The sequence below is a fragment of the Drosophila sulfurigaster genome, chromosome 2R (assembly GCF_023558435.1).
Source record: "Drosophila sulfurigaster albostrigata strain 15112-1811.04 chromosome 2R, ASM2355843v2, whole genome shotgun sequence".
Taxonomy (NCBI): domain Eukaryota; kingdom Metazoa; phylum Arthropoda; class Insecta; order Diptera; family Drosophilidae; genus Drosophila; species Drosophila sulfurigaster.
The window spans coordinates 28094943-28108258 of NC_084882.1; the positions used below are offsets into that span (position 1 = coordinate 28094943).

Below are 13316 nucleotides of genomic sequence, written 5' to 3' on the forward strand. Positions count from 1 at the left end.
TGCAAAAATAAGATTTATTAGTAAAGTTTACATTTGATGTTTCAAGATTAAACTCACCTGCGTCGCGCCAGCACCGTGTAGACAGCGGACACACAATCGGCGGGTGCCTGCACCTCAACAAACAAATACGGTTCCATGAGACGCGGCGTGGCCATCAGGAAAGCCGAATAGGCCACACGACGTGCCGTGGGAATGATTTGGCCGCCACCACGATGCAGCGCCTCGTTGGCAATGACTGCGTCTAGAATTTTAAACTTCACATTACGTATGGGCTCCTCGCAAAGCGGCCCCTCTCGTGTGCCCCACTGGAAACCTTGCACAATCGAGTCCTTGACGGCAGTCAATAGATTCTTGTCCACCTCCGAGGGCAGCGTATCATCCACTAGAATATTGGGTCCTGTTGTGTCTGGTCCAAAAGCCCAAATGGAACGTGCGGCCAGCAAATCCCAGTCGTAGTTAACTTGGAAGAATTCGCCAATGCGTTTCTTATTCCAATTGATGCAGACGGTCTCATTCTCAATGTCCTCGGCCAATCCTTTCTCCAGTGGCTCCGATATCATGGTAATCTTGTTCTTCTTGTTTGGCGTCTCTGCGAAACACTTCAGTGAACTAGTTTCCACAACAGTTTCACAGAAAGCCACCACGGGATCAGCGACCTTAATGTCAATCTCCGAATACATTTTGCGCAGATCGTGCATCACACAATCCAAGTACAGTTCGCCAGTTCCGAGAATAACGTGTTCGCCCGACTCCTCGACGCGAGTGGACAACAAAGGATACGATTTGTTAACTTTACGCAGACCATCCAACATTTTGGGCAACTCTGACGGATTCACTGGCTCTACGGCAATCTTGATAATGCTCTGTGTGTTGAACTTTAGTGGTCGGAATATATAGAGATCTTCTGGCACATTGATATCCACAATGCTGGAAGTCTTCACAATACACTGATCAATGCCTTCGATGAGCACCCAATTACCCGAAGGAACGCGATTCAGCTCCACTTTGTAGCGAGCTTCGTAGACCCAAAGTCTGCCCACTTGAAGTATACGTGAATCCTCTTCGTCCTGCAGTGTATAGTTTTCTCCAAGCACACGCACTTCCTGTCCAGCATGCAAAGTGCCGGAGACAATGCGTGCCAGCACCTGGAAGAAGGTGCAGTCATCGTTGGGATACATCTTGGAGCTGTGCACCATCAGCGTGCCATACTGATTACATGAAATCATGTCGCGATAAATGTCGCCTTCCTTGGGTCCCGTATAAATGTGATCTACTTTGCGTTTGGCATTCTCCAGCGGCGATTTGATGTGCTCCACACACATGTCCACAAATCCGCTGCAATCGCCCATAAATCTGTTGCACACCACACGCAACAATGGACGTATGTTGGACTTCATTTCCTCCTTGGAAACGCGCACACTCAACTCCGACAAAGTTTCCGACAGCGTGGTGTCTACATCACCCACAACTTGAGCAATCAGCTTGTACATGGGCTCCAAAATGAACTCCACAAAGCTGCGCTGTGCCGAGCTATGCGGCGGCTTCTTGGTGAATTTGCGCCTAAAAAGAATAATATGAAAATTGTAAAACTTTTTTTTAGCTGCTTTGAGATCTGCACTTACGATTTGCTGTGGAAATACATGTCACCCCACAGCCGCTTGGCAAACTCATTGTAATTGACTCCCTCGTAGGTATCAGCATAGAGTTTGGCAAAGGATTTGAGAGTGAAGCAAAAGCCGTACAACGAACTGGCAAAACAAACATTGCCAAGCACGGGAGAGACCATCAAATTGTCCTCTGCGCTGCCATAAGTGCTGTAATAAGAGTGATCGATTAACACAAGCAAAAAATGCAACGTATAAAGCAAACGAACCTAAGCAAACCATTAATTTCCTCCACGATGTGCTTGAGCTTGAAGTACGCATCCTGTGGCGGCAGCTTCAGCTCCAGAATGAGACGGTCAATCTACAATATACAATATTAAAAAATTATAAATCGTCATTTAATGGTAATTCTTCTTTATCTTCGTTTAGTCAAAATTTATACCAGTGCAATCTTACCTTATTGATGCACACAGTGATGGCCAATCGCTCCTGCACCGCATGCTTCAGCAGACGTTCGGTGTTCAGCATGACGCCTTCGGATGCATCAATGAAGAGCACAACGCCATCGCTCATGCGCATAGCAGCTGTTGCCTCATCGGAGAAGTTCACATGACCAGGCGTATCGAATATGTTGAGCAAGTAGCTCTTCTGCTTGACATCCTGCAACACAAGCGTCACCGGCGTAGCCTTAATGCTGCAGCCACGCTCCTGTTCAGTGAACAAGGTATCCGTGTATCTCAAGGAACGCTCTTCCATGTTCTCGAACTGCGGATGCGTCTGACGTATCAAGCAGTCCACGAAAGTGGTTTTGCCATGATGCAAGTGACCAATCAAAGCCACATTGCGAATCAATGGCGGAGTATCCATCAAATCAGCCATGAATTCCATATCATAAGTTGTTTCAGGCAAATCCTGTTCCTTGATCTGAAACTTGAGCTTCTTCACGGGCTCAATGAGCGGCTTATCCAGCGGTTGTGCATCCTCCTCTTGCACTATAGTCTCCACATCTGGGCCGTAGACTTCTACGGCCGACGGATAATATCGTTTATCCTCGTGTAGCACAACTGCAGTCACCTCTTTATCCTCATCGTCTTGTGGCTCTGCTTCGTCCTCATCCATGCCATCCTCCTAAAAGATATCCAATTACTAATCTGAACACTTTGGATAAAATCTTATCTTACATCTTGATCATCTGGCACATCGGGTTGGCCATAAATGCTCTGATCATCATCCTCATCGCTGTCCAAGTCGGGTCCTATGTAGTTGCCAAACTCATCATACAAATCGGAATCCATAGTACAGCTGTGCTGAAATAAATACTTATTATTGTTTTTATCCTTCAATTTAAGGTCCACTCTAATGCACACACACACACTTTCACACAAACACTGGCGCCCCTTCAGCAAACGTTTACATGCTTTTTGCCGGCACAGCCAAAACATCATTTCTACGCACAGCATTCACTTCATTGAGTCATAAGCTATTTACCTCGTTTATATATCAATTAATAACACTAGTTTTTTTCACTTTTTCTTGTTTAAATAGCAATTTACTAATATTTTGCACAATAAAAACGCGGAACACGAAGCACGCCGCTCTTCTTCTTCACAGCAAAGACACAGCTGGCCGGCAATAGGGTGACCAAATTTGCTCACAGCCCGTTTTTGCATGCAGTGCAGCCCTGGCAGTTGAAAGATGAGCGGTATTTTTAAAATGTAGTATGGAAAAGAACACTGTATGACCGTTACTATGTTAAATGTCGTACACATTGTTTTTTTAACGCCATTTGCAAAAAAAAGTAAGGTCCCGCTGTCAACAAAGGACGGTCATTAGCGGCGCAGGTAGAAAAAACGTTGCAACAAGTCAGGTAGGAGGTAGTGATTTAAATTGCACAGTCTACTCTTTAAACAGTAAGTCATCTGTGGCCTTTCCAGCAACACGTTTCGAAATGAATCTGTGGCTATTTTTTTGGGCTTGTGCTATTGTACACCAAAACGACTATCTGCAAAGAATCAATTGCTGAAAACCCAACGAGTTTATTAAATAATAATTTACTTAGTCGAGAAGATTGGATAAAATTGGCCAAGTACTATGTGAGCAATCACAAACCGTATAACGTGAAGAAATATGTGCCGTATAAACCATCAAACAAGTCAATTCCCACAAGTAAACCAACGTTACCTGTAATTTCGATCACTACCGAGGTCCCTGACATCACAACAAGTCCTTTGGAGTCTTCCACAGTGAACAATTTAGGCGTGGACGATACAACTAAATCGTATCAAGCAGTAGAGACAACTACTGAAGTGGCAATCGATTCCACAACGGAGTTAATGACTAGTACAACGGAAATAACTAATGAAGATTCCACAACGGATTCCACAACAAGTTCTACTGAGTATTCCACAACAACAGAGTTAATAACGAGTACAACTGAACTACCATCATCAATGCTGCTTCCAATTCTTGGAATTGAAACTACAACGAGCACTTCATGGAACGACGCTGCCGAGGAAACCACCAAACAGGAAAATTTCAGCTATACGACAACTGGAATTTCCAACATAGATAGCACAACCGAATCAAATGAATTAAAATCAACAACTATTGATTCTATAACCTCGATAGATGTGACCACCGAAACTGAAATCTCAACATCACAAGGAACTCTTGAAAGTATAACTGAGAACATTGAGTCGACTACCCAAAAGTTCTTAAAATTCGATGAGACAACTGAAAGTAGGGAATCGACCACTCAACTTCCTATGTCCACAACCGAATTACCTGTGACTACTACGTCGTCTGAAAATGATGCCACTACAACAGAAGCAACTACTCCTGAAAGTACAACGCAAGGATTGGAGACGACGACCCAATACGAAGATTTCTCCTCGGAATCACCTGAGTTGCAGACTACAACAGAAGCCAAAGATTCGACAACGCAATTTCCTACGACAACAAATAAAATATCGTTAATAGAAACTGTAACAGAAGTAAATTCTAACGAAACTAGCACCACTCCAGAAATTATCGAAAACACTACAGCAGCTAATTCTATTATAGAAATAAGCACAACTGAAAAGGTTTCCACACTTCCACAAAGTCTTAATTTTAATGATGACATAATACAAAATAAGCTTGTAAATATAACTTATTCAACAGATGTAATGCCTGAAATATATTATAATTAATAATATTGTATTTGAAAATAACGCCATGTTGTTTTTAATATGAAGGGGGTTTGTGACGTCACCTGCATGTTTAAAAGAAGCAACCTACACAAACGAGAATGTGCGGCGCTGCCGGAGACTAACTGTAAGCGTTGCCACCCTGCTTGTCGGAAAATAGCCCACCAGCTGAACGTAACATAATAAAGTTGATTGAAAATATAATTAAAATGCTTAAAATAACACAACTTATTGCTCGCAATGGTGAGTTGCAAACAAAATATGAGAATAAAGTCTAATTAAATAATTTGTTATGCAGCTACTGTTGCCAATCTAGCAGGCAGTCGCCGTTTGCAACCACGTTTGTTTTCCAATGCTGTTGCCGTCAATGAGGAAGCAACAACAACAACGACAAATGCAGCAACAAATGCCGATGAACCAATTGAGATGGCGAATCCCTTTGAAAAGGAACCGCAACAGTGCATTCTGTGCAAGCACAACATCACACCCAACTATAAAAACGTGAAGCTGCTCTCCCAATTCCAATCGCCTTACACGGGCCGCATTTACGGCCGCCACATAACTGGGTTATGCAAGCAGAAGCAGCAGGACGTGGAGCAGGCGATCTCTCGTGCCCAGCACTGTCTGCTGATGCCAGGCTACCACAAGGATGTCGACTTTCTGCACGATCCTAAACTGTTTGATCCCGAGAAGCCAGTGCGTCCGCACAAATATTGAGAATGTTTGTTTAATTGTTTTGAACGTAGTGGAAAATACATTTTACTGCTAGTTATATTTCTAATTGTCTCTTCAGTCTTCCTCTAAGTACTGCAGCAGTTCCAGTGGCAGCTTTAACTCCGTCAATAGCTTCTCCTTTGTTACAGGATTAGGAACTAAAGCCTGTAAGTCATTAATGGCTGCATTGAAGCCACTTTTCCATGTCTCGATGTCTGCCTCGAGTTCGAGTATTTTGCGATGTCGCCATTCCAGTTTTTGTGGACTTGTTTGCTCCTCGATAACAGCAGCATTGTCTTGGGTAACTATAAATTCCAGTCGCTTCTTGCTTAAATCAGGGCGACGTCGGGTTAAACCGAGACGCCGGCAATTTGTAGAATTGGCTTTGAGTTTTACTGGTTGACTTGCACGCGGGGTTTCCGAATTATTGGTGTTGTCCGCACTGAGCGGCGTTGTAGCCACCTGTGGTGCATAAAAACGATTGCCAGGTGTCGTTTTAGCTCCTTTGTGTAACCTCAAACCCAAACGGCGCCTGGGCAGCGGCGTTGAATCTGTTGTGCTGTCCGCCATCAAGGCGCAATTCTACTTTTGACTCTCGATTTCTTTGTACAGCGTTGCCAGACTGACAACTAATTACGTCTTTACAAATACATACATGCTTGCTTGCGATAGTGTGTGATTGTATGGGTGTATCAATAATGCAAAATGAGATGCCAATGTCTCTGTTTATGTTTTTAATAACAGCTGTTCCAGCTGTCTACGATCACTTCGTCTGATTGCTGAGGTCATAGATAAGTTATGACCACATTTGAGAGTTTATATTTCCGACTCACTCTCACACGTACGCTTATGAATATGATCTCACTTCCGCAAATGGAGTGTTTTTATCCAGGGTCAAATTGATGCCTTAGCAACAGCAAATTCAACAGAGCGAAACTAATTATTATTCTTTCTTAAATAAAAAAGAATAAAACAATAGCATTTAGAAATTTGTTGATATGCGTTTTTCTTAAAAAAAAAAACAATTATTAATCTTAAGTTATTTTTACTTGAATTTTCAGGAAAAAATTAAAATCAACATTTTATTGCTTTGCTAAAAAAAGATAATGTTGTGGATATCCCAAATATATAAACCATACGCTGTACATATTTTTTGTTGTAACTTTATTTCAATAAAGAATATATATAAACTTCGCGCTTGATACTCTCGGTCCTCTCAAATTGTTTGGGGGATTGTATAAAGTCTACAAAAATTATGCGCGCTTTATCTTCTGGCTCTATTTGCATTATTATCTGCATACATATTTGTAGTAGTATTTATGCCTATATATTAAGTTTAATCGCTTTGCCGACTAAATGTGACCTGATACTGATAATTAATGTAACAATGGATGATCAAACATCATCCATTATCCATCATCCAAGTGTTGTATTTTGGCTTTGAATAAAACTCTCAGCACTTGCTAAAATCGACGCTGATATGATTAGAAATTATTCTACGATTTACGAGCTTACGAACTGAATAATCAAAATACATATATAGATTGTAAAGACAAATTTAAAAAAATCGAATCATATTTGAATTGATTGGCAACGAAAAGAATGCTTACAAATAAAACCTAAGTCTGTACTATATATGCGTATATATAGAAGCACTAGAATACGAGACTATATTTATATAGAGAGTGAAGTCGGAGGTGGAGCAGGCACAACAACTACGGCAGCTTGTGATAACGCTCCACATCACCACCACAAAAAGCCACCTTGCAAACACATTGCTGAGCTGTCGACAACATCACGAGGCATTCGCGACAAACCAAATGGCGACAAGTGCGAATCTCATAAGCGAACTGCCCGCTGCGACAATTAATGCAACTGGGCGGTTGCTGTTGTTGCAGGGGCAACACTTGGGTGAAGCGGGTGATTTTCTGCAGTGCCTGTTGTATGGCCTGATCAATGGAAGACGTGTTGTTGCCTGCTGCTGTAGTTGTGGCAGATGTTGATGATGAGGTAGGCGTCTGATCCGCACTGCTGTTGTTGCTGTTGCTGCTGGTTGCTGTAACTGTGGCACTTGCCGCATATGTCGAGTGACTGTGCCTCGCCCGCTTTGCCGCTGGCGGCGATGTTGGCGATACTGATCCTGAGAATGCCGATGTGGCGGTGGCAGTGACTGTTGACTTGGTCTTGCGTTGCTGTAGCTGATGCTTGTAAGCGAGGCTGCTCAATGAGGAATATGTGCCGGCAGCGGATGTCTGCTGATGACACATGTGGCTAGCGAACTGTGAGGCGTGACGGCGACGCATACGCGAGCTGCCTAGTGAACGTGGCACGGACTTGAAGTGCTCTGAGTGCTCCATTAGAAACTTTTCGATGCGCGCCTTAAGCGCCAGGTTTAAAATTGCTTTACGTTGTGAGGTATATTCAAGGCCCGTAAACGGATCCGAAGGCAATCGGCCCCATTTCGCTTCCTCCTCCGAATGCTTATCGATGGTGGACTGATCGACCACTTTGCCCGAAGGCAGCACAGTGGGAAATATCTACAAAGACATGCTTAATAAATTGATAAAGTGAATAAATTGTCTTATTTACCATTAGATCCCATGTGATAGAGTCGAGGAACTCTTCCGGTATCTCCAACGTTGACTGTTCGCGCAGCTCGGGAATATGACGCGACGGAGAACGTTGGCCAGCCTGCTGTTGCTGTTGCTGCAGCGCCTGATCCCTTAGGCCATACGGATCGCTTATCTCACTCCAAATCGTTTTCATCAGCTCCCGATCCGCCTTCTCCAGACAACGTGCCGGCAATCCCCACATCTGTATCTTGCGCAGCACAGGTGGACAACGTTCCGTAGCACGTATCACGATCTTAACACTATTCGTGGTCGCGAGTATCTTGTGTGCCGTCTTAAAGAAAAATACCTTCTCGCTCTGTTGCTGAGCAGCTGCCGTGTTACTCCGCGAATTGTAATCGCTTTGATAACAAAACGTCACCGAATCCATGCCCTTGGGCAAATCACGCACATACGCGACACGCTCCCAAATTCCATCGTGCTTGCCGTGCACCTCGAAGGCCGTCGAACGTAGAGCCCCCGAGCTGTGCCACAGCTTGATGACCTTCATATCGATGGCTTTGGGAAAGTCAAAGATAATCTCGATGGGAGGCTTGCAGACGGCGAAGCACATGAAGCCTCGCTCCAGCTGCTCCGCATCATCGGCTATTAGATTGGCTGCTGTGTAACCATCCTCACAGACGGCATCGCATTCCACCGAGGGTTTTAGTTTTGGATTTAGAAAGTTGATTAGGCTGCTCATTGAAAGTATACGTTTCTTGTGTGGAGTATGTGTGTTGTTATCTCCTCTTTCCTCTCTACGCTTCACTTCTTGGTGTTTGGTCACGCGGCGTTGCCGTTGCGTCTGTTTTTTGTTGCCCCACCTGCTTTGATTTTTTTCCGTTTGCTAATTCGCACACAGAAAATGGCGTCACTGGGCTCCTGTGTTTTTTGGCTTCGCTCTCTTCACACAATTAGTCACTCGCCTCGCTTTGCACACACTCACTTGCAAGCACTCACACACGCACTAGTGTGCCCACAATTTCTTTTTTTATTAGTTCGATGTAGTTTTCTTGCATTAATTCGTTTGTAATTGCCGTAATTTTCCAATGATCCTTGGCCTTCTCAAGCATTTATTGCTCGCTTTTTTCTCGTGTTTGTCTGGCTACAAAGCTGTTGTTGCCGCCCTGGAATATACAATATAAACACGCAACAGCTGATTGGCTGTTGCGGCAGCCCTCGATAAATATACTTATTGTCGACTATTTCTAATTGAATTTCAAGAAAACAAAGTTAATGTGGCAGAAAAGACAAATTATACATGCTCCCCCAATTTATTGACCTTATTATTATGCACATATATCATGTAAATAAATAATATAATAATATAAACAAACAGACAGCCATATTAAATTATCGATATTTTTCCAGCAGTGAACTGATACTCTGATAAACAGCAAAGTATTGATAGACCGATGAAACATCTGACCCAGTGTGACCATTCGCTGCTTATGATTTGATGTGATTGTTTTTTAAAATTCAAATTGTGCGCGCAGCGACCAACCCTTTGAATAATCTACTGCGTGGTTGACAAAATTTGCAATTATGTAGTTAAATAATAATCAATATATTAATCAATGATGCAGTGTCATCGATTATGTGGGCATAAAATATGTTGACAAAAACATTGAGTATTTATTATGTATTTATAATAATTACCTTCAAAAATTTAGTTCTTAATCACAGATAGCCAATGCTTTTTGACCTATAGTGATATAAACTTGCAATATAATTCCCATACACTTGCACAATCCAATAAACATTAATAATGCTAATCACAATTGATAGGAAATGCTTTATGTTGTTAAGGCAGTAGTATATTTTTGTACCATAATGAAAGTGCTTTTAGATACCACATTCAGCTTAAGCAAATCCCCCAATCCCCCAATTATTACCGTTCATTGCTAATATAAGTGAATCTATCCTTATCGGCCACTTCACAGCTCGAATATTTCGCTGAATGGGCGAATAACGCTGATAAGCTGTCGTTATTGGGGCCGTGAGAAACCTATAAATTGGCCTCCAGGTGGGGTAAGAGTTTCAGTGGTTCTGCAAATGCAATGAGGTGTTTGCTTTTTATTTTCTCCTGCGGCCTTGTGCTCGCTTCCGCGCTTAATCTGCCAGGAATTCCAGTCGATTTCGACTTGGACGATAAAATTCTTTCCGCAATTTCCGACGATGTTGCTCAGCGTCTCGAGCAGGAGTACATAACGTTCTTCAAGACAGGAGTCGAAACACCTGCATTCAAACAACTGACCACACAGTTGGCTAAGGCACACAGCAAAAAGGATATATTCACCAAAAATTTGCCTGATCTCGAGACGCGTGATTCGTTCGTGGTCTGCACTTTGTGCCGTTCCATTGTCAATGTTTTCATAAGCACCGTGCGCGACGAGGATGGCGAATTGAATGGCGAGAACAGCGCTGCGCTGATGAAGACAATCGCCATGGATGTGTGCCGTCGCCTGGAACTGCAAACCGAGGAGGTTTGCGAGGGTATTATAACCTCTGAGCTGCCTACAGTGGATTACATATTGCGCAACTCGGTAATGGATTCACACAGCTTCTGCTCACTCTTCTTGGGCATCAGTTTCTGCGATACGGCCAAGGCTCCCAACTATAACTGGACCATGACGGTGGACAACAATGGGGAAGCCATGACCGGCTCCAAGTCGGACACGCCCAAACACAGCGACAGTGATTTCAAGATCTGTCAATTCACCGACATTCACCACGATCCACTCTATGAACCCGGATCTCTTGCCACCTGTGATGAACCCATGTGTTGCCAGAAAGTACAGAGTGGTGTGGAGGGCACCAGTGATGCCGCTGGCTACTGGGGCGACTATCGTGATTGTGATTTACCCTGGAGATCCTTTGAATCCGCACTCGATCACGCAGCAAAGACTGAAGAGTGCACTTACATCTACCAAACGGGCGACGTTGTTGACCACATGGTCTGGGGCACATCGGTGGCCAAGAATCGCGAAGTGCTGAGCAAGGTGTCGGATCAATTCGCCAAGGTTTTCCCTAATGTCAACGTGTATCCCTGCATTGGCAATCACGAACCACATCCGCTCAATAAGTAAGTTGCCTCTTGAGCTTTGAGAGAGCAGCTCGAATTAATCAATCATTCTGTACCTTAGCTTCAGTCCCGAAGATGTGCCGGATGAGGTGAATACTAGGTGGCTGTATGAGCACTTGTACGAAGACTGGTCCAGGTGGCTGCCTGCTGAGACCAAGGAGACTATTCTCAAGGGTGGCTACTACACCGTGTCGCCTCAGACAGGTTTCCGCATCATTGCCCTCAACAGCAACGGCTGCTACACGGACAACTTTTGGCTGTATCACAATGGCACCGATAAAATCCCCCAACTGGAATGGTTCCACGACGTTTTACTGGCCGCCGAAGCTGCTGGCGAGAAGGTCCATGTCCTCACCCACATTCCATCGGGCGATGGCACCTGTTGGGCTGTCTGGGCCAGGGCATACAACCGTATCATCACACGCTTCCACAAGACTATCAGTGGCATTTTCAACGGTCACTCGCACAAGGATGAGCTAGCTGTGCACTATTCGGAGGAGGGACATGCCACTGCTGTGGCCTGGAATGGTGGTGCCTTGACCACATACAGTTACAAGAATCCCAACTACCGTGTGTACGATGTTGAGCCAGCCACATTCCAAGTGACCAACCATCGCACCTACATCTTTGATTTGAATGAGGCGAACAAGCAGCCCGAGCAGGAGCCTACTTGGTTCTTGGAGTACGAGTTCATCAAGGAGTTCACCGATGACTTGAGTCCTGCGGGCATCGACAAGTTGTTGGACGACTTTGCCGACAATCCCGAGCTGATGCGCAAGGTAAACATATCAATTATATTATTGCCAAATTTAGGATCAAAGCTAATTTATCCTTGTTGTTTTTTTTTATAGTACTGGCGCTTCAGGGTCACCTCTGCGGAACCACAAGTCTCGGGTGGCTGTGATCGCAATTGTCTGGCGGGCTCCTTGTGTCGTGCTGCCACCACGGTCAATGATCAGACGTCGCGTTGCCAGGAGTTACGTGAACGACTTTTTGCAGCTGTAAGTTTTTCAGGGTTTCTTTGTTTTATTCAGTAAGCTAAACCTATTCAATTTCTACAGCTGGACACTGAACCGGAGCCTGAGCCGGAGCCTGAACCTGAACCCGAGCCAGAGAATCCTGATGGTGATGGAGCCGCTGCTCTGAGTATCCTGAGCATTACTTCCCTCATCGCTCTGGTGGTCTCTGTGAGAATTGGATTCTAGACACTCTTAACTGTACATACTTACTTTAATGTTAACTTATATAATCGCAAATTCCATTTCATTTGTCAACAGCACGATTAAGTGCCAAAAAAGAAATTCAAAATACATTTATCTGTAAGTACCTAATACAATTGTTTCGCTTAATCTTATATTATCGCGCCAAAATAGACTTTGACAGGTCTACATGTGGGGCCTGCTTCCTGATCGTGCCACAAAACCCGTGGCTTATCTTCCCCGCCTATAGCGGCAAATCATCTTATTAGCTGAAAACTCAACAATAAAGCCATAAAATGCAGCTAATATTCACACATTATATAATCCCCGTTGCTATGAATACATGTGATGTACTCTATTGAGTATGTGCGAGTATGCGAATAGTTTATGGCCCATTCAGTTTTACGGCTAGACTTTTGATCAAATCGCTCAAGTTTAGCACGTGAATATTAATCTATATCAGTAATCTGTATAGAGCCTACAGGTGTTTTCACTTATCTTGAATGGGTATTTTCGCCGGTGCTAATCCATTCAGCTGTTAACAGTTAAAAGTAGAAGTCGAAATGTATAGTATAATAGATTCGATTAGTTTTAGATTGCCTTTGAGTAGAAGATTTATGTTATTAAGTAAAAGTACTTCAATTTCAGGATTAGCTGGAGATTAGTTCGAGAGATTGTAGAAGATTGTAAGGTAAAGTTTTGTTTACTTTTTATAAATACCAAATTTAAAAATATGTAGTTTGGTGAAGTTATAAAAATATTTTATTGCCTGACTAGTCTATTTCTAAAGGAGAAGTGAAAATAGAGAGATTTAAGTTAAAGGTCCATATTACTTTAAAAGGAAGAACTTAAAAGACGCCTGACCAATTTTTTAATGGAAATATTTGTGTAGTATTGTCTTATAAATACATGAGTTA

The 13316-nt window shown here is 43.3% G+C and overlaps 6 protein-coding genes across 7 annotated transcripts in view; 3 read left to right on the top strand and 3 right to left on the bottom strand.

Annotated features, from left to right (window-relative positions):
• The window catches only part of LOC133835684 (116 kDa U5 small nuclear ribonucleoprotein component), a 3774-nt gene extending 536 nt beyond the window's left edge, over positions 1-3238 (bottom strand). The window contains exons 1-6 of the mRNA XM_062265714.1: positions 3093-3238; positions 2786-2911; positions 2061-2732; positions 1874-1965; positions 1623-1814; positions 58-1560 (exon numbers count right to left, since the gene is read on the bottom strand). Coding sequence (XP_062121698.1) covers positions 58-1560; positions 1623-1814; positions 1874-1965; positions 2061-2732; positions 2786-2899 — 2573 coding nt within the window. The 5' untranslated portion in view covers positions 2900-2911; positions 3093-3238. The remainder of the gene's footprint in view (positions 1-57; positions 1561-1622; positions 1815-1873; positions 1966-2060; positions 2733-2785; positions 2912-3092) is intronic.
• Positions 3239-3789: 551 nt separating this feature from the next.
• Positions 3790-4816, top strand: LOC133835686 (uncharacterized). Its single transcript, XM_062265719.1, has one exon. It carries the CDS (start codon positions 3938-3940, stop codon positions 4793-4795), a length of 858 nt encoding a protein of 285 aa, XP_062121703.1. The 5' UTR covers positions 3790-3937; the 3' UTR covers positions 4796-4816.
• A 65-nt stretch (positions 4817-4881) lies between these two features.
• On the top strand, positions 4882-5566 carry LOC133835688 (small ribosomal subunit protein bS18m). 2 transcript variants are annotated; one of them, XM_062265721.1, is made up of 2 exons: positions 4882-5035; positions 5091-5566. In XM_062265721.1, exons 1-2 carry the CDS (start codon positions 5002-5004, stop codon positions 5507-5509), a joined length of 453 nt encoding a protein of 150 aa, XP_062121705.1. In that variant the 5' UTR covers positions 4882-5001; the 3' UTR covers positions 5510-5566. The 2 variants fall into 2 exon arrangements, with proteins under 2 accessions (XP_062121705.1, XP_062121706.1); XM_062265722.1 differs by having other exon boundaries at positions 4930-5035; positions 5109-5566.
• On the bottom strand, positions 5506-6138 carry LOC133835687 (uncharacterized). The gene has a single exon (XM_062265720.1). The coding sequence runs from the start codon at positions 6074-6076 to the stop codon at positions 5582-5584; it is 495 nt and encodes a 164-aa protein (XP_062121704.1). The 5' UTR covers positions 6077-6138; the 3' UTR covers positions 5506-5581.
• A 520-nt stretch (positions 6139-6658) lies between these two features.
• LOC133836959 (RING finger protein 37) lies at positions 6659-9250 on the bottom strand. The gene is made up of 2 exons (XM_062267591.1): positions 8096-9250; positions 6659-8043 (listed from the first exon to the last, which is right to left on the bottom strand). Exons 1-2 carry the CDS (start codon positions 8816-8818, stop codon positions 7222-7224), a joined length of 1545 nt encoding a protein of 514 aa, XP_062123575.1. The 5' UTR covers positions 8819-9250; the 3' UTR covers positions 6659-7221.
• An 897-nt stretch (positions 9251-10147) lies between these two features.
• LOC133838031 (sphingomyelin phosphodiesterase 1) lies at positions 10148-12548 on the top strand. Its single transcript, XM_062268955.1, has 4 exons — positions 10148-11200; positions 11262-11979; positions 12052-12201; positions 12262-12548. Exons 1-4 carry the CDS (start codon positions 10176-10178, stop codon positions 12403-12405), a joined length of 2037 nt encoding a protein of 678 aa, XP_062124939.1. The 5' UTR covers positions 10148-10175; the 3' UTR covers positions 12406-12548.
• The last annotated feature ends 768 nt before the right edge of the window (positions 12549-13316 follow it).